Raw genomic sequence first — 27,218 nt, 5'->3', positions numbered from 1 at the left:
AAAAAACTCCTAACCCGTCAATCCAGTCATAAAAATAGACGACACACAATAAGATAGGATAGGTTAAGATTTCAATTATCTTAAATACAAGGTTATACGTTTTTTTCTTCTCTATATATTATTTAGAACAATGATGTATGTTTCCCAGTCACTTCTTTAGTTTTACAATACACATCTGTCCAAAAACTATAACAAATGTAAATAAATGTAGAAGAAAAAAACAAGAGTGATTGTTAAGAGTGGGAAAAAGGAACTTCAGCAGTGCTAGAAACATATAGTTCAGGAGGTTTTCAGCCTGTGTGTTAATACGACATGTAGTCCGTAGTATAATTATTATAATTATTATTATTTATCACATCTGCTGTACAGTATTCGAGGTCTCACCTTGCTTTGTCTTGCACCTGCTGTTTCTTTCAATCCTGTACCATAGAACTTTCCATTTGTCCTGATGTTCCCAATGTTAAACTACTTTGCATGGGATTTCTTTGTTGAATCTTGATGGAAGTCAATTCAATGACAAATTAGAGGAGTAAAGAATTACTAAAGGTGATTTGTCACTTTATTATTTATTTTGTTTTGTCAAATAATAAGTTGCAGTTTTATGAACAGCAATGTTCAAAACAAATTCCAGTGGAGTTTGGAAGCTAAAGATGTGTGTATGTGTGTGTGTGTGTGCGTGTGTGTGTGTGTGTGTTTGATGCGCATTGGGGGGGCGTGAAGATTTTCTAATCTACAAAAGGGAAGACCTGCTGAAATAGTTTGGGAACCACTGACCTAAGCCATATTATATAAACACAGCTCTGAAAATATGAAAGGGAATAAATTAGGGATTCAATCTGTCGCAAAGTGTCGTAAAGCAGTGGTTGGCAGCGCTCTGGCGCCCCAGTCTGGCCACAAGGGGGAGTGTCTCTGTTTAGCCAGCGAAGAGACGACCTGCTGGGTAAACAACAGTGGATGCCTCGGCAGACCAGGAATGGGAACTTCGTCGAGGGCTAATAGTGAGACATTTCTATTCTGTCATGTTGAAACGTAGCGGATATGTCTTATTACTCGTTATGATCAGAAAGCATTCTTTCAATTGGTAAAACATTCGGGTATAATCCGGTTTTTGATGGGTGAATTGGAGCTTGCGTTCCTGTTAGCTTAGCTCGTAGCAAAGCAGGGCCCCTGCCTTCAGCTCGGGACTGTTGTCAGTTTCTCAATCCCACAGCCTTAAGCGTCCTCCGGTCGCGATTTGTGTGTAGGCCCTGTCCTGGTTAGTGTTAACACTCGGATAATTGTCCATTTTCAACATTTGTCATTATTTCCTTCAGGGATTAACCTCACCTGTTACAGAAAGGCCGGTGACACATCGTGAAAAAGGACTTAGATCCAGGTACGTGCTGTCTTTGTTGTCTTCTGTCTGGACAGTGTCTTAGGCTAAGCGGCTAACTGTCCACTTTTGGTTTCTCTTAATCGTAGAGATACGCATTTGAGAAAAATTAGACTGTCGTATTTTACTTTTACTCCCGTTTTAATGAGCTTAGTCACCCCACCAGCGTCCATGGGATACAAACAGGCAGCAACCTGCTTGCAATTGTCTAGTGATGTATACACTCTTAACTCTTATTTTCAGGTTCAGGTTCAATGCTGTTATAGTAAATACGAGATTTTAGCTTCCTTCTTGTTTGTCCTTGTTGTATTGTGTTACAGACAGAAAGCATTTGCAGCTCAGGTCTCGATCAGTCGTACATCTTGCTTTACTGCTCCCGTTTCTGTTGCACAACATAGTTATTTCTTTATATGACTATGAATAGTGAAGTGAATAGCAGTCGCATCATTTGCAACATGCTATTACTTTAGCATCTTTATTTGAGAGAATTGAATTGTAATTATTAATGTGTTTGGAGGAGGGGGGTGGGGGGTGTAGTTAGGTCTGTCGTCTGGGGGCCCCTGTGTTCATGCATGTCATTAAAGCCTACACACTGTATGACATCCAATGACTGAACACTCTTATGTGGTTGTGAGTAAATGAGAAAGAACATGCTGGGGCTTGAGCCATAGACAGCATCAGACCTGAATCTGTATCTTAACCAAATGTCGTAGAAAAACATCTTAATCTCATCAGGCTGACCTAGAATAATGCCTTCTGATTGGTTTTTGTTGCCTCCTTGTGACATAGATATGATTATTTTCCTGATGGGATCTTTCCATATGAGATTTGTTTGCCTTGCCTATGGCTGCGGTGACACTAGTCTTTTCATGTGACTTCTAGAATCAGAATTTGGAAATCTTATGAACATACAATCTCATCAGAGTAGTTTGATTGATGCAAGCTGTACCATCAGATCTCAGTTCTCTTCCGTGAAATATGTAAAACACCTTACCTTAATGTAAATGTTGAGTCAAAGCATTATCTATTGGATTTAATGTTGAAATGATGAATCAATTCAAATCCTAGTCAATGTTGAGTTCTTCCAGTCATTTAAAAATCTAAATCAACTATTTGCTGGTTATTTGCATATATTGGTAATTATTTGTCACCTATTGTATGGTGTTTTATTCCATTTAAAACAAGCCAGGTTCAATTTCCAAAATGTAAGCATTATATACATTACATCACTATTGCAAATGTTGGTATTATGACACTGTATACCTGAACCCTGAATAAGGTTGGTGTTTAGCTTCTTATTTTATACTTTTTTTTCTTTCAATAAATTAAACTCAATGTGCCTCGGAGGAACGCCATTGAAACAAAATGAAAATAGGAGAAAAGAAAAGTTGTAGTAAAATGAAATCAACTAAACATTTAAATTGATATTGTTTAAGATAAATATATAACGGAAGTGGCATGAAATAAGTTAAAACCAACACGAGACACACAAGAAAAAATAAAGAAAAAATAACTAGGCCTTAAATCTATACTCAAAAAGACAAATTCATTCGATGCAGATATGAAATTGGATATTGAAAGAATCTTTGCATTCATTGAAAATCATGCCTGGAGAGTGGAAAAGCAAGCCAACTATAGGACTAACAAGTACAGTTTGTTCCTAGATGACACGCTGAAAGAAAAACACGATGTGAAGATGAGTGGGTGGCTTGACAATATAACAGGCATTCTCACTGTGAGCATAAGATGCACGAGCATCCATCGGTGTATATTTCTTCATGATCATCCTGCTGCCATTTGACGATTTCTTTGAAAAACCTAGTTGTTGTATGAGAAGCCATGCCATTTTTACCAGTGCTGACCCCTGCCGTGCTAAAGTACTTGCTTTTTGTGTGGAGAAAATATCTTGACCATTAATGGAACTAGAAGTATGTAGATACGTAATACATATTGGGTAATGTGATGCAGTTTGGGAACCACTGAACCACTGCATGGTGGGAAGGACTGAGTCCATTGGACACAGACAGAAACAGAAAATGACATATCCAAGAATTCAGAGGTTTGCAATAGAGAGATGCAATGTGAGCTCAGAGCTTGTATTTTGTTTGTTTGAAGATGCAGCTTTTGTCATAACTGACACTTTGTGTGTTGTTGTTCATTGGTTACATTTTTTATTGAAATGTATGGTGAGCATAGGTCTGTGTATTAGACATGCTTGGACAACACATATACCTTATTATTGCTTTTGAGTGTAACAGTTATTGTGGCTGAATGTTTGAATATTCATCAGGAAAAGCCCTCAAATCATAATAACTGTACCAGGGGACAGCCCTTATTTGTGATGAATGACACACTGAAACAAAAATGATGTCTCTGCAGCTTCAAGTGGGAAAGATAAAATGTGAAGTTTTGACTTTTGGAATTGAAGATGTAAACACTGCTAACAGAACTAAACACAGCTGGGGCCAGTGTGGTGGTATTTTAGGTTCAGCTGTCTGTACTCTCTATATGAAACTCATGTTTCTGTGTGAGATATCCGACAGGGATGTCCCAAGCAGATCTGCTGGATCAATATCAGCTGTACCCACATCCATTTCCTGTAATGTGTTTATTCTAAAATGGATCCTAACAGCTTTCAAAAATGCCACATTGCACTCTTGTCTAACACTGGCACACATGCAACTTGGTGCTGATGCATTCACAGGCAGTTACATGTGGGATTACCGCAAAGTGGCCTGAAAGTATTTTTGATATGTAAATATTATTATCAAAGATGACTAACAATACATTCTGTCACTGGAAGTTGATTATAAAGCATAACTTAAATTAAAACCAAGATATAATAGATTTGACACCAAATGCATTTGGACAGCAAATGTATTATGTACTGCAGTTTCTTCGATATGATACAGTTTTGTCTATATTTAGCCAACATCATCTGATCACAGCTGGCTAATACATTGGTTTGGCTTGAGGGCTCCTTTTACACCTTCCATTCAAATGCAAACGCAGCATGTGCTGGGTTAAATGTTCAAATTCAGTTTGGTTTGCAGTGACATTGCAGCTGTAATGGTTACTTAAAGTTATTACACCATGCAACAGTTTAGGAAGTTAACTGCCATGTAAGTGTAGAAATGTTTGTGACATTTATGTGATATCACCATGTTTGTTTTACGAGGAGTTCTGGGTATAAAAAAGCCTCATCAGTTAGAATGGATTGCACAGAATCTCATTTGTGCACCAAGCCTCATTAATGCTGCGACGTGGAAGAGGTCATTATCAAGCATCCTGAAAATTTGACCTACTTTCCCTCTGACTTTGCAGTTGGGAGCAGGAACCTACATTAAAACCTACAGGAAGAGGTTTTAGTAACATGGGTAGAAAATTCAAAGAGTTGGCTTTCTGACAGGCTCTATTTGCTCCTTATTAACAGGAAAATGGCTTCAATTCTAAAATTGCGTAATTATCCTTTAGGTCCATATGGGTCACAGTGCAAAATATGACTTGACTGATACCGTGTAGCCAAAGTAAATATGGCTTGGAATTTGTCAGCTGATATTACGAAAGCTCATTAATGTCTCAGGGTTATTAGTTTTGGGGAACAGTTGAAGTCATTACATAGTCAGGCAGAAGGGAGCTAATTACATGGCGTGAGCGAAATAACCATTAACATTGTGAAAGGACGGAATTAAATTCATATTCTTCCAGTTGAAAGCATTTAAGTTGAATTGAAGGTCAACACAGACCAGGCAAAGTTGGAAGGTGAAACCATATTATCTAGATTATCTAGAACACAGAATATTTTGGAGCTCATATTTCACTCACATATAGAGAAGAAACATTTTGGGGGAATCTAGTTTGAAGGCCAATTCATACTTCAATACAAAGATGGACACAGGATAAAAATGTGTCCACTGGCTGGACGTACAGCAGTTAATGTAAGCAGCTGATGACATTTGCGCTCGCATAGCTCGTTTTTTTCTTTGTGATGGGAAAATATAAATTGACCATCAGTCATCCTAGAGGCCCTCAAACATACATTTCACTGACAGAAACATCTATTTGTCATTTTGTTCTCCTGAAGTCTAATTTCATTCCTCCTTCTATGCTCTCTTAGGCCTATTGAGATGCATCTGATGCGGATGAACTGATGTGAGTGTACTTGGTGTTTGCCCTGTGAGGACAGACCAGCCACCATGAAGAGCGAGGTGCCGTCTGAGGCCCCGAGCAGACAGGACCATTTGAAGGAGCCACTGGTCAACCCTGAGCCTATGGAGGCAGCCAAGAACTTCCCAAGCAACATGGAGGTGATCGGCAAGGCAGGCAGCGAGTTTGCAACCCTGTGTGCTGAGTCCAGGCATCGGCCCCTAAGGGACACAGGGACGCACAGGGACTCAGAACGGAGCCTCCCTGGGCGCAGAAAACGCAAAGGCCAGCAGGCAGGGCCGTCAGAAGGTTCTCTGAAGGAAGGCCACATCAGCGAGAGTTCACTGGCCCCTCAGCGCCCCAGGGTAGAACTTCTGCAGCACCCGAGTGAGGATGAACATAATCACGAGTCCTCTTTTAGTGACTGTGCTTCCTCCCCATCCTCCAGCCTGCGGTTTGGAGACTCGGACACTCTCAGCTCAGATGATGATGGGGAAGCTGGAGCAACAGGGGGCCAACACAAGGCTCCTGCCCTGACTGCAGGTGGAGGGACTGGTGTTGGGCTGCGCCCTGTTCTGGGTCGAACTCGGGGGAGTCGCTCACATAAGTGGGCACGGTCTGAGGCTGAGCCGGTGCTGTTGAAGCGACCGTGTCTTAGTAGCCGGCGGCCTCTGCATAGAAAACGCTTTGTGAAAACAGCACCCGGGGGGACTCAGCGGACTCAGAAGCAAAAGGAGCGACTACTACTGCAGAGGAAAAAACGTGAAGTGATTGCACGCAGGAAATACGCTCTGCTCCACAGCACGAGTAGTTCCAGTGAGGAGCTGAGCAGCGAGTCGTCTTCTGCCTCCTCTACAGAAGCTGAAGATGAGCTATACGTAGACGTCAGCAGCACCAGCAGCCAGCCGAGCAGTGCCACTGTAGCCACAGGTAAATCACAAAACTCTTAAAATACAAGCAGTAAAGTTACGTGTTTGTGTTGTTCTTAAAGTGATTTTGGAAATTTGTTGGAGGTTGCAGCATTTTTGTCACATGTTTTGTCACATCCGTGTCCGTCCTGTAGTCTGTAGAAAGGACCTTTACTGAACCCCCTGAAAAGTCTGTCATTTTTATATCCTATAGTATCTTCGGGGTACCATCTCTCATTTATTCACAGCTTGTGTGATATCACCCTGTAACATAAAGTAGCAGTTGTGGAGATGTACAGTTGTGGTCAAATGTGTACATAGACTTGTGAAGAACATGTATGTCATGGCAGTATTGAATCTCCAATAGATTCTTCAACTTTTTCTGTGATAGAGTGTTTGGAGCACAAAAAACATTCATGAAGTTTGGTTCTTTTATGAAGTTATTACGGGTCGACTGAAAATGAAACAGAATCTGCTGGGTCAAAAATATACATACAGCAATGCTTATACTTGGTTACATGTCCTATGACCAGTTTCACCTGAATAAGGCGCTTTTGGTAGCCGTCCACAAGCTTCTGGCAAGCTTCTGGTTGAATCTTTGACCACTCCTCTTGATAGAATCGTGGCATGGCAGAAAAATAAGAGTTGTAGAAATTATTGGAAACTGCCATGACATACATGTTCTTTACAAGTGTATGTACACCCGTACATGCAGGGTATTGCAAGGAAAAATACTACTAAAAAAAAAAACATTACCAGTATTAAAGCGTTACATAATTCTTGTTGAGGAATCCACAAGATACATTTAGCTTTTATTGCTGTTCAAGTTCATTTTTTGCATTGTGGAAGAAATGGCGCAGGGTTCTGACAGGGTCCATTCCGACTGATCTTCATTCAACAGACCTGGGGTCTCATTTATTAAAGTATTTAGTGTGCATGTGCAAGGTTCTAAATCTGTTCATGGATATGCAAGCATAAAAAAAAAGGTATTTATCACACGTGCAACGCCTACGCACGGCTGTGGCAATGATAAATCCCACACCTTCTACATGGCCGTGCACAAGGAGGCTTATTTAAAAACCAAACCACATAATCCAAACGTGTGCCAAATCTTCAAATAGGGCAAGGTCAGCCACGGTCTGCATTATCATTTTTTTTTTTTTATTTAACTGCGCCTATATCAGCTTACCTTCTGTTTCACCTGTCTGCACCTCTGTATAATCAAGCTACTCATTTCACCAAGATAAAGAAGTGCATCTAGTGTATGTAGGCCTCAGCTCCAATCTGATGACCAGGATAGACCAGTGTCGCCTGAGCATGAGCAGTAGTTTTGCATTTTCAGACGTCCCGCTTCTCTAATACGCTTTGGAAACGCGAGTGGACGAAGTGTCTTTGCGTACCTATTTTTTCAGAAGTATCTAGTGTGGATGTAGCTGTGTAACTGTCTGCGTTCACAATGTGCTAGATGACTTTTAACAAAATATAATTCCCTTCTAGAACTTCCATCATGCTATGTTGACATCAGGGGTCATCCATGTAGAGACTCAGAATGTCAATCTGATATTATATTACGTTCATCTCTGGTCCCTCACAGCTGACGGCACCAACCATCTGCCGTCTTGGCCGTCCAACCTTCATATGTAGGATTTGGGCGCGTAGCCTAGTGTAGCCTAGTTGGTTACGGCCGTATTAGCAGTTATTAAATGCTACTAATTCTGTACTATCCTTTGAGACTTCCTGTTGCTGCACTTTCTTTGACATGTGCCATCTGCTGGTTGGAGGCCTACATTGTGCGGAACGTGAAAGACTAAAAAATCAAAGGTCTTACCTCTTATTGTTACACTTGCACAGGTGGAGAAAGTTTTAGCTGCTGCCAAAGAATCCCTTTATGCAGGACAACCGTGCAATAGAGACGATACACTCTCTACTCTCTACTCTCCCTCTCACGCTACATATACATATAGTATGTATTGCAGTATAATCATGCACGTGAACAACCTAAGATTCAATGTCCTCATTCGGACATAATTTCTCAGAAAATGATACATTTTGTAGAATCACTTTTATTGCTTTAACTCTCCCAAGAATTCAAGTGATCAGACCAGACACTGACAGCCTAAAGAGACATGCATGAGTGTTCTGGAGCCCCACAAGGACTCATCACAGTCTGACAGATTGAGCAGTCACTACGTTCACATTTCTGTACCGCGTTAAGGCAAACATGACAGTAAGATGGTCTAATAAGATTCCTTTCTACCATATACACGATGGTTTGTTTAATCTGATTATGAGGAGAGTGCTCCAGGTGAGGAAATCCACACAGAAGAGATTGACGTTTACAGAGTTTGTTGAAGGCCACAAATCATGTCTTTTGTAATGAATATTGGTTGATGCGACAAGTACAGAGTGTCTGTGATGAAAGTGAACTGAAATATGTGGAGGCTATATGAAGTAAAATAGTTGAAATAGAGACTTGTACAGCAAAGGGGATGATGCTGTATGCCATGTGTGCCATCACAGCACAGTTGCCATGACAATCTTGTCTCATACTGAGGATGGGCCACCTCATTTCGATATACTTAGATGCTCATGATCCTGTGTCTGGGAATGGTCAAAATTTATATTTTATGAAAATACGCAATAGAAACCGTGTACAGTGGGTCACCAGATTATAAATTACTCCTGTACAATCTATTACAAGCCTTGCCGACACTATCAGAGAGCTGTATGGTAATGTTTGTGGCAAAGTTAGTGCTGGTCATGTTGGAATGTACTATAGAGCTGTTGCCAGAGTAATGGCTGTTTTTCCCCCATAAGCCGAGGCTAGCATCGTTTCAGCAGACCACGTGTAACCAGGCCAGCCTAGCCCAGGGCCGCCACATCCGACTTCTTCACATGCGGGATCGTATGTGGTCAGCCACAAGGACAGTTGATGAAACAGTTGGTTTACATAACTCTACACAAACCGTCAGAAATCACCTCAGGGAAGCTATTCTGCGTGCTCGACAACCTCACTCGTCTTGATTTGGCTGCTGTTTTCCATAATGGATAACCTACTCAGAAAAGAACATTTACGATGTGGACTCATCCCTTGTTAAACAGGGAGTAAAGTCAATGAATCAATGATTTTGTATATGATGCTGGGTCTCTGCACTGCTGCTGTGCTGCTCATCGCACATTCGCTGGGGTTTCACCAGCTTTGCCGTTCAGGTGGTTAAGGTGATATTGCGATAGATAGAGATGATGATAGAGATGTTGTGCATACTTTATATTATGGCATCCCATTCAGCAACGATTAATATAAACATATATATATATATGGAATGAAAGTGAATCTAAGTTTATGCATTGCATTGAAAAATCATCAAATACTTAAATGGTAAAAATGGCACTCGGTCCAGCTTTCGTATCAACAGTGGTTTAAGTCTATCCTCTGAAATGTCCCAGCTGTCCTTCAATTGAATGTTTTCTTCATGTCGCCATGTAGTCAGTCTTGCCAGTTTTCTGCATGTCTCCCTAAGGGAGGAGGGGAGCAGACTTGAGGGCCATGGAAGGCTGTTGTGCCTCCATGCCCCTGGGAGGTAGGTGAGAGAAAACTCTGATGGGGTTGATCTCTGTGCAGCAGCCTTTGCATAGAAACAGCTGGTCTCTGAGGGAAAACCAGATATTTGTTTACTACCGAGGAAAGGGAGCAGGAGACTGATGAAACCAGAGCAGGGGCCTTCAGTATATTGGTCTACTTCCCGGTGGTGCTGCTTTGCTGCGACGTGGGCTTGTGCTACTATTTCTATAGTTTTTTCCGATTTTTAAGCGCTTACGTTTGACCGCAATACACCTTTAAAAATTGTCATGGATTTGGCTGTCATGTTACTTTCCTGCAACAACCTTGATGTGGGAATATGGACTGTGAGGGGTAGTGTCAGAGATACACTGATGTCCGTCCGACTACTTCCATTTAAAGCACTTGTTTATCTCCTTCCTGTTATCCAAGCAACAAGCACCGGTACACAGCCGCGGAGAACAGAAGCGAGAGAGATGGGGAGTTGTCTGGGAGATTCTCCGACAGCTAACCAGCAAACTACAATTGCCATCAGTAATCCTGAGCAATTTGAGGTCACTGACACTTTAGATGGGCAAGCTTTGGCCTTCACCAAGGAATCTGTGCTTGACCTGGATGGTTACTGTTGACCACTTTGTCTGTAGCTGACCGGTAAAGATACAGTTAGAGACACTGTATGCAGCCCTGACATAGAACTTTAGTAGGGTGCACTTATAAGTTCTCCTGTAATATCCTCCCATTCTATTTCTCGCCCTTCACTCGCCAGCCCTGCCCATCACCCCTATGATGTCACACATTCATGTCTCCCTTTACTAGAATTTGCATAATTTGTTTATTGCAAATAGAACACAAAATAAAAATGGAAATGACATGAAAAGCACCCAAAGCACAGACTGGACCCCTTAACAACTTTTTTTTGCCAATTTTGGAGTTGATTGGTGGAATGGTGGTCAACTCCCAAGCAAACACACACACATACACATCCACACACACACATACATACAGAAATTAACTGAAGAAGGCGATATAAAGTCACACAATCTCAATCTGTTACTCTTCAGTTTTGTAGTTAGTTAATGTTGTGGTGTATTTTTGTTTATTTGTCGCTCTCATCCTTCAGTTGCAGATGTAAGCTAATTCTACAACCTTACATCCTGATCAAGTGGGCCTCAGAAAGTGGTTTTGTCACTTTTGTTCAGCTCACCAAAGACTTGCACATTTGCTCTCTTGCTCATTGCAGGGGTGTTTTTGTTTGTGAACATTATGGCGACTAAGGTAGCTAGGGTTGGAGAGGGTGCTAAGCAGCAGCTCCCACAAGGCAGGTGAAGTACAAAGCACTCTGGGGACGTTATGAACTTGAGGAGCACAGCAAGCCTTTCACAGCCGGAGTGATAAACGATTCACATCAGTAGCTACTATGTGATTTTCAAATTTGGGATAATGTTGCAGATATTTTATTGCGGTTTTGGATGCCTTCAGTTTCCACTCTAAAATGCCTGTTGAAGTGAAAGCAGTGCAAGATATAATGATTATGCATTTACGTGTTAATCACAAATAGTGTCATGGATAGTGTGTCCTGTGGCTCCACCATCCTCCCTGCCAGTATAGTAGTAACATGCTGAATTTCTGTGTTTTACTCAGGTGCTCTGGATGAGGACGTAGTGGTGATTGAGGCGACTCCAGCCCCGGCTCCTCCTGTCCCTGCCAGTGAGGAGATCAACGTTACCTCCACAGACAGTGAGGTGGAAATCGTCACCGTCGGAGATGGCTTCAGGTACGTACCTTAACATTTCAGCAGTCTATGATATAATGATTGAATGGTACAGATATATGTCATGCTACTTACACTTATATGACTGCATTTATTTGAGAAATTAGTGTAGAAATCTCAGCGCCGACCCAATAACACCAACCCACTCATGTAAATGGTCTAATTTAAAATGGTATTGTTTCATTGTTTGAGGCTCAACAGAGATCCAGCGGGCATAAGATTGAGCAGCTTCCTCCATGTGTGTCGTTCTCTCAAATGTAAAGAAATGTAAAGGATCTGAATGTTATTGTCAGTCTGAATTGTTCACAGCCCTCTGATCTTGCTGTCTGTAATCTGGTCTGTAGCAGCCCGAGGCTTTGGAGAAGCTTTTTGCACTCTCTTTTGCATGACTGGTCATGTGATGTTGTTCCCGTTTCTTAAGAACCAAAGAACCCTTCCTGGTATTTGCTAAACTTAATTGCTTGTGCCTTTTGATGTGCTGTTTTATAGGCATGTCATTTGTCAGTTACAATGGCATACCACTAATGTCTGTGAACTCAGATTAGAGTTATATTCTAGTTATATTTCCTGTTAGGTTTGAGTGGGTGGTGTGTTGTGTGTGGAATGCAGGCTTGAGAATGGGGTGAGTCTGTGGAGAGCACGAGGGCTCTGATGTAAAGTGCTCATATCGCAAAGAAAGGTCTGGGTCAAAGGTCATGCATTGGGAAGGGATAACAGATGTACCAACGGATTAACCAAGAATTCAGTTAGCAGCATATTTAAGTAACGACATATGGGTGATGTGTGCCTGTAGAGAGGATCTCTCTGTGGATCTTAAGATGAAGGCTCATAGGGTGGAGTTTGCTGCAGTGGACTTGCTTTGCTCGTGGATTCAATAGCTCAGGACTCAAAAGTTTGGACTCAAATGCTAGACACAAGCTGTAGTGTTATTGTATTACAAAGGAAGGGAGCTGGTAGATGGCGTGGCTGTCGTGAGCAGGTGAAGCAAACTAAGGGGCATCCAGGGGATCCAGGGGCACAAACAGAACAAGTTTATTGATATAACAAGAAGCACGAGATGCAAAAGAATCACGAGACGAGGTTCAGCCCAGGAAACTAACACAACAATCTGCCGATGAGTGGATGGAATGCTGGGGAAGATATACTGCTGCTGATGATCTTTATTGGTGACAGGTGTGAGTGCTCAGCTGAGTGAGAGCGGTAGCCAGGAGCCAGGGGAGGAGCGACACACCCATGCCACACAGAGACAACAAAATGAACGAAGGGGAAGACGCTAGAAAAACACAGTACGGTCACAACCCAAACAATTGCTCAGAGGAAGTGGACATAGTGGAGCTGCATGCCTGGTACTTTATAGCAGCGACAGCCACATAGCTGGCTCACTTTCTAGAAACGTCACAAACCAACTGATTCTAATGGCTCATGTGTCTCGTGGGTGTGCACCCTGAATGGCACGCCTTCAGGAAGTTGGCTGTTATATTGTCATAATCCACTCAGACATTCGACTTAATAGCGATTGATTTCTAACAGACTCAAATCAGGCCAGTGCTGGATTTGAGATAGGACAAGGTTTGCTCTTCTCTCTGTGAATTGCTTCTACCAAAGTTTCTTCATAATTGTTTCCCTTATGTATATACCAAGGTTTTGGGTTTAGTGTTAGATTTATTTTTATCCTTTTCTTGTAAAGAGCTTTGGGCTGGGTTGGGAACCATTGATGTGTTTTAATAATGATCATAATCTTAAGAAATCAAGCTAGAGTCTAGTGGAAGGGAAATGTATCCTGGAAATCTAGTTTAGTTTACCATGCCATAGTAGTTACTTTATGTATTACACGTTATGGAAAATGTCACAGAAAAGAAACCTGGGTAATACCACAGTGTTAATGGATCGCCTTTCTCTATACGTTTTGACACTCATTGATTTCCATGTAATCACTGGAAACCAGTGGGTTCCACTTTCAGATATCTAAAACACTGCAGCACTCTCTGAAAACATTCATCAGTAATGTGAAAAATAATTTTGATTAAGTGTTAAAATGATCTGCATGGTTTGTTAAACAGGCTCTGGGTCTGTTCTGGCCTTCAGAAACACACAGGGGCAGGTGATGTAAGAAATGGAACACGGCCCTCTGTTTCTCAGAAGCTGTGCTAACAGTGTGATAACGGCACATTTACAAAGCATCACTCCCACCTCACACCATTTTCCTTAGCCCCATTGGAGAATCTTTTCCCACATTCTCTGATTATAACTTCTTGTCACAGCACCCCCTTGTTCCCCATGTAGTGCATTAAGGAGCTCAATCCACCTGTTAAATAGACAGGTTTTGATTTGGGATTTGAAGGTGGAAACAAAGTCCAGCTGACAGATGTGTTGAGGGAGGGAGTCTGGCGCCTAAGAGCACTGTAGCCGAAGGTTCTACAACTCATGGTTGGTGAAGAGGGAGTGAAGAGTCCAGCAGAGGAGGATGGCAGGGAGCAAGAAGAATTGTACGAGAGTTGTGTCTTTCCTAGTAGGGGGATGAGCAACTGGAAAGCTGGAGGCCGGGACTCAGAGGCCAGCAGAATGAGCAATGAAAGCTTTGTTTACAAAGCCAGGGGTCCCATTTTTGAATGTGTGTTTGTATACAGTATGTGTAGCATAGGCATGATGCACACACACACACATGTTTAAACTTCAGTTATACTCTAGAGGAAAGGAGAACTGAGATCCTGAGGCAAAGTAGGGAATGTAATGTTCAAGTAAATTTAAACTATAGGGTGACAGCAAACAGCCACAGCCTCCAAAGGTTGCGTAAATATGAAACAGTAGTGTGGACGTGCAGTCCTGGATGACATCAGTGTTGTTGGTTGATGATCTCATAGGTACAGTTTTTACAGGATGATGTCAAACAGCAGTGTAGGCAGCTACAGATCGCATCATAGGCTGTGGTGGAGAAAAGAGGAGGAACAAAAAAGGGGCAGAAGGTCACAAGGAGGGAGAGAGGAGAAAATCCAAAAGAGAAGATATCCCACCCAAAGACCCGTTCCACCCCAATAGTCACACAACCCCGTCCTGTCATAAAGAAACTGTTTGGTCAATGATCTCGCATAGCCTGTAGATCTGTGAGTAGGTAAGAAGTGGTTACCATTTCTGATTGAACTTATCAGTGTGTCCCCTCAGAATACTTGATTTTCCCGAGTTTATAAAAAAACATGTCCATCAGCCATTGTGAAATAGAGGGAGGAGTGAGGGATTTCCAATGCAGAAGCAGGCGGCGTCTAACAAGCAGAGAGGTGAAAATCATCATTTCTTTTTGCGCAGTGTTAAGTTGGTGTGAGTCAGGTGGGGTTTCCGAAGATTGGCAACGTGAGGAGAGGGTTCAACCTGCGTTCCATTTACAAATACTAATGACATATTGCATATTGTGGGGTCGACATTGGGTCTGGAAGGTAGAGGGTCTAACTGCTTGTGATGTGCAGGTTGGTGCCTTGACCCCTGTCATGATTGTGAACCAGGAACTAGACTCAAAAGTTCTTATTCACGGTGAAACAGTGATGTCATTGCATCCTTAAATACATAGATGCACCTCATACTTTTAGTCAGTATAAAGTCAGAGGCATCACATTGTTTACCACTTGGTGTTGTCCCCACCTTGTATTACTATAACTCCTCCCCTGTTCCTCCCCAGCTCCCAGCCCTGGGTGTCCATAGCATCAGCTTCCTTCACATCACCACAGAGCTCAGCCACCCCTCGCTCCCTCTGGTATTCGGCTCCCATCACACCGGTTTGGCAAAACCACATTTGCCAAGCCAACCATTCCCATAGTGTTCCATGTTTACAATGCACTGTTTTCCTCTCGGCTAAGCGCCCCCAGAGGGTTACAGTGGTAAACAGATATTTACAAAATAATCCCAAATCGACTTAATTAGGAGCCCTTCCCTGGAGACCAGCCCTGCTCCATGGGACCAGATCAGAGCTGAGGAGCCCGAGCCAATTAGTCCCCCAACACAACCGCCACTTCCTCCTGTCTGTGTACCACCGTCATAGCAGCGTGTTTTTATTTCTCACAAGTGTGTGTCTGTGTATTTTTTTTGCGTGTGATTTGTGAACTAGATTTGATAGGCCTCATCTTCCCTTCCTTTTGCTTGTTGTGCTGCACCACAGGAAATTGAATGTGCTGCAGGATGAGCTAATGGGAATCCCCCTTATCACAGGCAACAGTCAGAATGGAATTTCCTGAGTCAAAGCACTTCGGAGGGATGCAAGTTTTTCCTGCATAGGGAATTCTTTGGCAGCCACCTGCCTTCTCTGCCTGCACCAAAGTGAAAAAAACAAGAAACGGGCAGGCGAGAGGGTAGGTGGCTCAGTGCAGGCATCCAACCAGCAGATGTCAGACGCTCAAGACAGCACTGAAGAAGAGGTTCTATCATCTGTGGTTCTGTCAGCTGTGAGGGTCTGAAGATATTGTGCTTTCAGTTATTTACAGAGCAGAGAGTAAACGCGCTGCTGGATGCTTTTGCTTGAGATGTTCGGGACAACCGTCTGTGCTTGTTGACCTACTTTACATAGGCTGCAGAGACCCACTGACTGCCGCCCTTTGAACTTGCCATTGGTCACTTGCACTGCCTGATACAGACCTCATATCTTCGTCAAAGACTGGCTGATTGGCGCAAGCGAGATGCCAATCAAGAGCTTAGAACTATTGGATGAAACCGCTGTCAATGAAATCTGTGTAGGTTGATGTTGATGTTGATGTCGGTGGCCATTGCAAGCAGTCACTTTGTAAATTTATTCCAGCTATGGCTGAGATAATAATAACTCCATGTGAAAGTTTAAATGCGGCACTGTAAGAGTAGTAATAGAAACACTGGAGTACTCGATTAATAATCAAACTAATGAATAGATTATTTTGAATCTGTGTGAGGCAGGACTGAGCTCCTGTTGTTTTTCCTGTGTATTCTCTAAACCTTTCTGGGAATAGCAGGGGAATCCCCCTGTCACAGAGCTCCATGGTAGCCTGCTTTACGGTACTCTCATTGGGTCTCTGGCCCCTTGAGTATGTCCCTCCTCCCTTTCCTTGCTTCGCTTTACGGCAATTCCCCCGGCCTCTCGCACAGTCTCAAAGAGGAGGCTGCACAGTGACTGGAGCCCTTGGGAGAGAGAATTAAAAGCAGCAGAGGGGGAAAGAGCTGAAGGCAGAGTAGAGTATTCGGGTAAGATTTGGGAGGGTTTGGGAATGATAAGATTTCAACAAAGCCAGTGGAGCAATACTGGATCCAGAGCTCTATGATGGCAGTGGGAACAAGCTGTACTTAGTCGGCCAGGTTCATGCTTTTTTACACAGCTAAAGTCATCTCATCTGCATTTCATAGTTTTTTTTGCATTTCTATTTTTACAGCAATACTAAGACATCACATCTGCTGGATTCACTAAGTTAGAGTTTAGGTTCTCCAGTCAGAACCATTGAGCTAAGTGTGTGTGTTACTTTATATATCTGGTATGTTTTATTTTATTTTAACACTGTGATGGCCTCGTTGTTTGTTAGAGGAACCTGCTCAACTAACACATGCAGTGGTTATTCGCTGTACTTTTTGTTGAAGGGTTTACCACACCTAGTCTTCAAGTCAAATTCAACTTCTGCTGAGTTTCTTTTATATACGGATCAAATGATGACCAATAAAGGAAAAGTATGATAGTTCCCACGTTGTTCAGTCTTTTTCAGTTTTCCACGCATAGTCATCTCCCTGTTTGGATTTTATTTCCCCGCCTCCAAAATTTCCGACCAAGGAGCAGTGAGTGACTAGTGTTTATGTTTTCGTTTGATTGGATTCTTCTCTGTGTGAATCCAAACCGAACCAGGTGGAAAATGCAGCAGTTGATTCAGACCGAAGCGTTCAGAATACAGATCTGAAAATTATATTTTGTTCAGTTGGTTGCATGAAATGAAGCGTACCAAACTGTGATGTGCTTGATGTGGGTGATAGCAGGGCTGTGCAGTCTTTAATGTAAATGTGTCAAAACATTCAAGGTTTGTGACATTATCCAACGATTCTCTGCAATGCTTTTGTTCCAGTTGTTCCTTATTGTAGTCTTCAGCTCGTAGTTCTTCCTCATTGTGAATGAGCCTGCAGCGTATTAGGCTGAACGGTCTGTGGTACTGCACTTGTTTCACAAAGTAGAATTACAGCTTCACGTCAATGAGGGGTCAGTAATTGATTCTTATCTATGTATATCCACAGGTCACGCTCAACAGGGGGTCATGGAAGGATCTGGGCCAGTAGTTGTTCCCAGAACCGGCTTCAGGAGCCACGTGGACGCCACCGGCTTTCCACCGTCATCCAACCACTTCGTCAGAATCCTGGGGAGGTTGTGGACCTCACTGTTGATGAAGATGGTAAGGATCAACCTATAGGTACATATTTCTTAACCTTTGTCTCAATTTGATATATTTTCCTTGCCTCTGTGTGAAGGATAATCCTTTACAACATTATCCTTTGTTTGTCCCCAAGCTGGGAAATTTGCAAAAACTGGACTATTATAAACTTTTTGACTAGAAAATATCATCCTTATGTTACCATATATTATACTTTATGTATATTAAAGTAATAGGTAAGGGAGATTATTAAAATATTTGTAAAACATTTATAAGAAAGAAGCTTCCTTTTTGTGCATTATTAGGATGGTGTGTTTATAAACCTAAGCATTTCTTCCACCTTATAATATTTTCTCTTTAAAGAAAATTAAAGATGATCTGTACCCTCAGGCATTTCTGTGAGTGAATTCTAATCTGAGTTTCCTCATCAGCAGACTCCTACAACAGGTAGATAAATAGCAGAGCAATGAGATATTACAGTATTTGCATTTCTTAGGAGAGAGGGAAAGATATTTGTGAATATGGAAAGCTGAAGCTGTGCACACACTGGACTGCTAACAAGGTCTGTGCACATGTGCCACAGTCCACACTACCATCCGCTGTCCAGTTTGAGTTTTTATCTTTTTCAGTTCAAATTCTATTTTTACGTCACCCAATTTTATCTCACAAACACATTGTCCATGTACGTATGTGATATCGCCCAGAGAGTCTACCTATGTACATCTCTTTCCCTAATCATCTGAATTTCTCCCTCAAGATCTCTCAGTTGTGCCAACAACCTCCGGCAGCACTCAAACAGTCAGGTCGTCTTCATCGTCATCTTCCCATCATGCCTCTACCTCAGAGCTCAATGATGCCCCAGGCCCTTCAACTAGCTGCTCAGGCCCGACCTCTGAAAGTACGCACACACAGAGGCCAAATGGATCGAGCCGCACAACAGCAGAGGGTAAGGCATTATGACCAGCTGCTGAAGCCTGTCTCAGCTATGGTCCAACATTATTTCCTGTCAGCTGTCTCTCTTTGCACAAGCTGCAACAGGAAATGACCCTGTACCCACGTAGCATGTTTCTGTGTGTACAAAGTCTTACATCATCTTCTACATCTGTTCTAACCCTGTTTTTTACTCTGATCAGACGACAGTAGACCAAGTTTGTCGAGCACAGCAGGAGAGAATATGGGCGCTGCCATGCCCAGACTCCCGTCCTGCTGCCAGCAGCACTCTCCGTGCGGCGGGCCGTCCCCCGGTCACCTGTCCCTGAGCCACGCCCATCCCAGCTGCTTGCAGGCTTCGTCCTCCCAGCAAACCAGTAGCTCTCAGCATGGACACAGTCACGGTCACAGCCACAGCAATGCTCATCACTTCCTCCATCATCTCCATCACCCGACACCACAGCCCCCAGGCAACCTGCCCTTTCCTGACCCCCCCTGCCCTGTGGAGCGTCCCACTGCTGTGCCCGCACCGTGTGCTGGGGTCAGCAGCAGCAGCAGCAGCAGCAACAGTAGTAGCAGCTCCGCAGCCCACTTCCATGACCAGGTATGCAGCAGCAAAGAACCGACACATCTTTTACTCACTTCTACTTCAACTAATAATAATAACAATAAAGATATATCGTATTCATAGAGCTGTGTTCTAAATGCTCAAAGACGAAACATAAAAAAGAGAGCACACAGTAAAACTTATAGGGTAAAAAGTCCCGAATGGAAAAAAGAATTGCTGCTTATTTAATACACAAGCAATCAATCATCAGTTTGTAATTTTATTAATTAATCGAAATTCATTAAGTAATTCATTACAAAATACAAAAAGGTGAAAAGGAAAATGGTTGAAATGGAAAGTATAGACGCACTTTTAACTGTGTCCTTCTGTAAAACCCGGGCTTGCAAATAATGATAGTTTGGCACTAAATCATTTAGGATGGCAGGGCAACACATGATTTGCCTTCAAGTGTGTATGTGTCAGCATTTTCTGTATTAACATTCTAAAACAATGGTTGCATCTGTCTGCAGGTTTGGTTTGTGGCCTTCCCTGCAGCTTTTACTTTGTCTCTTTGTCCCAGTGCTCTGGATCCTCATTTTCTATTGTAGTTGGATGGCATAAATTCAAAAATAGCTCATAACTAAGCAGTTTAGAGGTGCAGGGCAGAATTATTTACTCTTTGTTGACGATTGTAGAAAGTGCCCTTAGCTATGGGGTGAGATTATAGTGTTGCATAGTGCTTACCTATAGTTTTCAAAGGGAACTTGTTTTTACTCTTCATCCCACAGCAAACTCTGCCAGTGGACTTGAGTAACAGCAGTGTGCGGAGTAGTGGAAATAGTGGGCCTGGTTTCCATGGCAGCAACTCAGCCTTTGACCCGTGTTGCCCAGGCTCCACCTCACGTCCGCCTGCTTATGTGTCCCAGGCCACCCCTGGGCCCAGCCAACCAGCTGTAGTGGACTCCTTCAGCTCTTCCATGGTCGCTCAGCCTCAGCCACAACTGCAGCCCCAGCTGTCATCCTGCAGACATTACATGCACCCCTCCTGTGAGTGCCGCCCACAAATTCACCACTATTCACAGTAAAACTCATGCTGGAGAGCATTTGCACACAGCTGCACCCGTAAAAACCTAATGCTAATCGTAATTACAGAGCCTGGTGGTTAATTCTCCAAGTGCTGTTGGAACTGTGCCAGGCAGCAACAGTTAATATCTCATTCCACTTAGAATGGCTGAAATAAATATTAAAAACAAAACAAATTATGACTTAGTAAATTAAATGTTACCCGTCTTTTAATTTGTATGTTGTCTATCTTGAGTTTTAACGTCATTTGTTTCTTTCCCTCTCTTGAAACACAGATGGTTCTTTAGCGCGCTCGCTGCATCATCAGCCCCCCTCGTCCTGTCCCCATTCCCATGGAAACCCCCCACCTCCACCTCCACCTCAGCCTCCTCCGCAGGGCGATTATGTCATACCCCACCCCGTCCACCCCTTTCACACGCCGCTGCCGTCACACCCCCCGGGTCACGCAGTCCCCCCGGCCCCTCCCCCTCCTCTCCCCGCCCACCACCTCTCCAGTACGAGCGCCCCGCTGGCTCAGCATCTGCCCGCCGATCACCAGACCCTGCCACACCACATGCCCACGCTGGGGGCCTCTGTGCACCGCCTCCATCAACACGAGATACTGCAGAGAATGGAGGTCCAGAGGCGCAGAATGATGCAGCACCCCACGTGAGTACCAGCATCAGCTCAAGCATTTCCCCTCCAGAGTCAACCGTCAAATCCAGCTGTGAACTCCTGCCTGTGTGATGTTTCCCTGCAGGCGAGCACATGAGCGCCCTCCTCCACACCCCCACAGAATGCACCCCAACTATGGTCATGGGCACCACATCCACGTGCCACAAACTATGTCTTCCCACCCTCGCCAGCCTGAACAGAGGACTGCCTGGTGAGTCTCATCCTTCGCACTTGATCCCTGTCGAATATCACCAAGTCTGTTTTCACAAAACCTTTCTGATGCCCCCTTGTTAATACTTGAATACAGAGCCCATCGATGCTCTGGGTGTGTAATGTTTGTGTTTGTGTCTGCAGGGAGCTGGGCATAGAGGCTGGAGTAACTGTGGCCCCGTACCCTTCAGGGCACCTGCACTCCCACCTGCCCCACTACCACCCTCCCCCCAGATTGCACCACTTCCCCATCCCCTTCATGGTGAGGGAAGCACACACACACACACACACACACATATATTAGCATGAATTAAAAAGCATCACTTTGATTTGAAGTCTGGCCCATATTAATGCTGTTGGACACTTATTTATAAGCTCTTATTTCAAGGCTAGTTTGGTGAACCATATGAATAATGCATTAGCAATTACTAGTGGCTCATCGGGTATTTCAAGTGCAAACTCAACAATTCTAGAAATCCTAGATACACCGTCCACTTGAAGACTTGACAGTTCCCCGACAGTATTCCTCTGTCCATGTTACTCTCAAACATCCTGGGGTTAGTTGTCTTCTGCAGTCTGACAGCAAAACTCAGAGGTGTTGGAGTTAAAACCCTACTCTACTGTTTGGATTTAAATACATTTATGATGGACATGGTTACGTCTGTAACACGATCCCGTTCAGAGACCCTTCTTTATTAATGACACATTCCTCCATAGACTGCTGAGGTATTTTAAACTTGCTCTATCTCTGCGTTTAAACGGACAAACATCCAAATATATGTCAAAATATACAACTAACATTGTATCGCTGAATGTGGCAGTGATGATGTTGGAGTGCAGCCATTTCTTAAACATGTTTTGAGTCATGAAAGAAGCTTCTTAGTTGTGCTTTCTCAGTTATTTTTGTCGAGGCTTAACATAATGTGTTGTGTCGTGTCTTATTGTGCGTCCTCTCTCACAGCACACTGGCATATCTGAAGTGACTTACCCACACATTCGGTACATCTCATCTAGAATGACTGGCTTTGGAAGAACATATGAGGTGAGCGCTGTTTCCTTTTCAATCATACCTTCATTACTGCTTCATTCATTATGATGAACTATGTACATTACTTGCATTTACACACACACACACTCTTATTTTATCCTTGTTACTACACAGTACAGTCAAATCCTGTCTGTGTTTGCATCGACATCAAAAATGGACCCTTGTATTATTATGTATTAAACTATGAAAGTGGAATAAGATGGAACCATTTGTCCTGAATGAAAACAAAGAAAGATGTAGTAAATGTAATGTTGTATGTGACGTCCTCTCCTTGTCTTCAGGACCTGCTGCATTTAGAGGACAGGTTGGGGACTGTGAACCGAGGAGCCTCTCAGGGAACCATAGAGAGGTGCACTTACCCACACAAGTACAAGAAGGTGAGGACACAGACGTGTGACTGTGCAGCTGTGAGTGTACATGACCAATGTTGTTTAAGCAGGTTCACACTAAATGATAATTAAGCTCATTCTGGGCCCAAATCCCCTCTGATGATTGGTAGCAAAGTCCGTGTGTGTGTGTGTGTGTGTGTGTGTGTGTGTGTGTGTGTGTGTGTGTGTGTGTGTGTGTGTGTGTGTGTGTGTGTGTGTGTGTGTGTGTGTGTGTGTGTGTGTGTGTGTGTGTGTGTGTGTGTGTGTGTGTGTGTGTACTGTAGCATGATTTTAGCATTTGCCGCCATGTTAGTTGACTATTAAATCACATTTGATCTCGAGATAGTTCCAGTTTTGAGTCTGGAGTCGCTCGAGTGTGTTGTTCTGTTTTAAATGTGTTTGCTCTCCACACCAGAGGAACAAAACTATTATTTTAAGTTGTGTGTGTGTGTGTGTGTGTGTGTGTGTGTGTGTGTGTGTGTGTGTGTGTGTGTGTGTGTGTGTGTGTGTGTGTGTGTGTGTGTGTGTGTGTGTGTGTGTGTGTGTGTGTGTGTGTTGCTGTATCAGTGCATGTCTATCACAGAGTGCACAGTGGTCTTTAATGCTCATCCCAGTTGTTTGATGTATTCTCAGCCTTTAGAAACGTGCTGTAGTGTCTTTTTATCAGGGATTGCAGCTGTGTTGGGGGAAAAAGGTTAGAGGTTTCCAAATGTATGTAAATAAGCAATCTAACACCCTGCCGCCCAATACAGAAGGTGTTGGAGAGAGACATTGACCAACAGTTAACCCCTGAAGCTTGGGCATCTATTGGGAAAAATAAGAACGCAACCTCAGAATCGGTGAGAAATAAATGAAAAGAATTCGTTTGGAAACATGTCTCTGCTCACGTGTACAGTAGATGGTAGTGTGGGGGGCCAGGGAATTCGGCTCTAGGATAATATTCATTTTTGAAGTGTAGACATGACTGAAATAAGATTTACTCCCATCCCCAAATGAATGAGAAATGATTGTCCCTAAGCACAGTGAAGGCCACAGTTTGCTTCATCCGACATAAACGTCAGAGAGTTGGAAGGTGGTGGAAACCCACCGCTCAAACTGGGGGGATTTGTATGTGACAGGAGATGTAACACTCCGACACACACACACACGCTAGAGCTTGAATGGCTGGACCGAGGCCTGACACAAGGCAATGAGTTTTGTTTGTCTGTTTGTCATAGTTCAGCTCCGGAACCCAAGTGTGACATTTTTAACCCGGCCCAAGCCTGATTTTTGTGTTTGGAATGATGTCCGGACCTCACACAGACACACAGACACGCACACAGACACACACAGACACATGTCTATCTCTCTAAGATTAAAGGTTTTTCGCTCCACCTTCCACCTTTACATTTGGAAAAGGTTCTAAGCCCTTGTTGCCCTCTGAATTTCTGACTTGACCAGTTCAGGCAGGCAGGCATCGGATGAAGCACACTGCAGCCTGTACTCCTCTGCTGGCACTATAAGATTTTTATTCAAACATATTACGTGTATTTGTAATGTTAAAACAATTTCAGTCGCTAAAATTTCCTGTAGTTGTATTCTCCCTGTGTCATCTGCTGAGGCAGCGTCTCTGCTCGCTGCTGGACTTCAAAGTGTTTCCTGATGTTTCACCCACACAGAGAAAGCTGCACAGTAAGCAGGAGGAAGACGAGGGGGCAGATGAAGACACGGAGGAGAAATGCACCATCTGTCTCTCAATCTTGGAAGAAGGGGAGGATGTCAGGTAAATGTGCAATCACGTGTTCAGCGATGCCCTCCTTAGCGTGTCCGAGAGCCTGTGACCGCACACACAGGAGGGACGCCAGGTGTTGTTTCTTTGTGCCGTTGCCCCCGAGAGAAAGTTTTCCAAACCTGAAAGGTTCTAACAACCAGCAGAGTACGACACAGTGCCCGAAAATGGATCAGGCCTTGACAAACACTCGGCTGTCTGCAAACACCTCTGCTGGTGGAAAATGATTGTTACCTTTCCCATGTTTTTACCTTCCCAGTATGTTCACAGTGGAAGTCAGTGGAATCTCTTATTTGTACGTCACTTCCAACAAAGATACAACCCAGTATAAGAAGAGATTAATAATCAGGCTCAGTCTATACAATAGGGAATAAAACAAATAAAGAAACTGAGACCAATTCATGCATAATAAAGGCAGAAGAAATTAGAATATGTCAATGTGAACAGATTGGCCCGTGGTGGTGATGGGGTTATTTATTCATATTTATTTATTTATTCTCACAATAACTGCATTTCCATATTCCTGAGTCACTGGGGGCATTTAAGTTTACTTCATCCTTGTAGCTTATGTTATTAAACAGTATAAAGTGTGATAAATGTAGTAAAGACTCAGCACATTCATACGACATGAAGTTCATTTGAGTGTGGTCATGATGTCCCACAATGCAATGCAGATTAGAAAATGAGGGCATGATTTATAAATGCAAATATATATGAAATAAGATATAAATACAGTTCAGATCTATTATCTGGCACATTTATCTGATAATGCAAAATATCTATCCGGGGTTAGATCATAGAAAGTACACTCATGTTTTTGGACACTAATGCTTCAAATACTTCACCATGTAGAGAAGACAGAACACACACCCACAGTATGAGTGTGTAGTTTGCCCCTGGGTCACATGAGGTAAATATGGATTCTGGTTGGTGTAAGATGCTGAAACCCCTGGTGTGTGTGTGTCTTTTCTTGCGTTCCCCTATCCAGACGCCTGCCGTGTATGCACCTCTTCCATCAGCTGTGTGTGGACCAGTGGCTGCTCACCAATAAGAAGTGCCCCATCTGCAGAGTGGACATTGAGGCGCAGCTGTCGGCTGAAAGTTGATGCTGTTTTTTTTTTTTTTCCTAACCAACCTTTTTTGTTGAAAGTTTTATTTTGATCATTTTAATTTTTTTCTCTTCAGTACTGCAGTCAACCAAAGATGGCATGAGTTACCCTGCGCAGCTCTACTACGAAAAAACTAAAAATCAAGCCTAGAGTGCCAGCTATCACGTATTACTACAACAGTAGAATTCTCCATTAAGGGTTTAAAGTTTTATTGTATTTATGAAGCTTTTATGTAGCTTTCGATTGTTTCCTCAAGTGTCATTTTTTTTTTTGTTTTTTTTTTCTGCATGTTTCCTCGCAATGCATTTCTTTGCACATAAAGATGTGGGGGCGTACCGAGGCCTAACGACTCACAGGTGATGATGATAGCTGCTCTAGTAAAGATGCATTATTCTGTAAACCTAATGCTTCACTTTACTAGAATAAAATGTCAACCTCCAGCTTAAAACAAAAAACATTGCAGGATTCATTTTACCAATCATTGTATTGATCAGTTCATGTTTAGAAGATGTGGATTGTTAGTGAGACATGTTTTTTAAAGTAAATCCAGACATTCCTAACTAGGGAAAGATCAGCTGCTGTATTAGTTCACACCCAGTATTTCTTACAGTGGAAATAAACTCTGATGTTCACCTCACTCACAATATGCACATGATTTTATAGTCGGTCTGGCCTTAAGTACTGTTTCAACGATTCAAGTATTTTAATATTCATCCGACAAAACTGTTATGATCGACAAACCAAAAAAAGGATCGGTCATCACCAATGAGCTCCGTTCTTGTTTCTTTGTCCCGGTGAAACCAGCTGCTGTGTTTGGCTGGCAGACGCATCAGTCATGTGGGGATTGTAGCCAATCACGTGCCATATCCAACATGTCAGTGTTGCTGCTCTGGAGGCAGGTACAGAGGAACGCAAGCGGAGGATTTTGTTTCCTCTGCTTGTGTTCCTGCTGTGTGAAATAAAAGGATCTACAATGTTTACAGTGATAGAAGTGTTAGATCATCGCTGAAATGTTTCAGTTTGCTTTCCACAGGGAGGAAAAGTGAGTGAATGTCTTGTGTCTGCCTTTAGTGCTGACTAGACTCTGATCCTCCCATGGTTTTTCCTTTTTCCCGCCAATATTCTGACAAGAGGAATATTATTCATATTAATCTACATGTCTGTAGCCAATATGGACCAGAACTGACCTGATACCAGAAGTGACAAACTCCTATCAATACAAAACCTTTCCTTCTGAGGGTTCTGGCTCTGGTTAGGGTGAAGTAGCCTGAACTTTGAACTATACGGCCATATAGATACAAAACAGAGACAGACGTGTAACGTTTCAGGTCCAGATATTGACAAACATCACATCTGTTGTTGGAATACAGGTCGGAAAAAAGATCTTCTATC

The 27,218-nt window shown here is 42.9% G+C and overlaps 1 protein-coding gene across 3 annotated transcripts; it reads left to right on the top strand.

Moving 5' to 3' along the window:
• The first annotated feature begins 911 nt into the window (after positions 1–911).
• Positions 912–26,463, top strand: rnf111 (ring finger protein 111). 3 transcript variants are annotated; one of them, XM_076156032.1, is made up of 16 exons: positions 912–998; positions 1,314–1,375; positions 5,490–6,448; positions 11,627–11,759; positions 17,976–18,130; positions 18,867–19,055; positions 19,243–19,643; positions 20,375–20,633; positions 20,945–21,317; positions 21,409–21,534; positions 21,678–21,795; positions 22,495–22,575; positions 22,863–22,958; positions 23,702–23,788; positions 24,608–24,711; positions 25,706–26,463. In XM_076156032.1, the coding sequence occupies exons 3-16, from the start codon at positions 5,569–5,571 to the stop codon at positions 25,821–25,823; spliced, it is 3,120 nt and encodes a 1,039-aa protein (XP_076012147.1). In that variant the 5' UTR covers positions 912–998; positions 1,314–1,375; positions 5,490–5,568; the 3' UTR covers positions 25,824–26,463. The 3 variants fall into 3 exon arrangements, with proteins under 3 accessions (XP_076012147.1, XP_076012148.1, XP_076012149.1); XM_076156033.1 differs by lacking the exon at positions 1,314–1,375; XM_076156034.1 differs by lacking the exon at positions 23,702–23,788.
• Positions 26,464–27,218: the final 755 nt, after the last annotated feature.

Source organism: Genypterus blacodes, unplaced genomic scaffold (assembly GCF_046128005.1).
Source record: "Genypterus blacodes isolate CSIRO-AG114 ecotype Tasmania unplaced genomic scaffold, CSIRO-AGI_Gbla_v1 ptg000067l_1, whole genome shotgun sequence".
Classification (NCBI taxonomy): Eukaryota; Metazoa; Chordata; class Actinopteri; order Ophidiiformes; family Ophidiidae; genus Genypterus; species Genypterus blacodes.
Note: the sequence above shows the minus strand (reverse complement) of the source record. Positions and strands in the feature narration are given on the sequence as shown.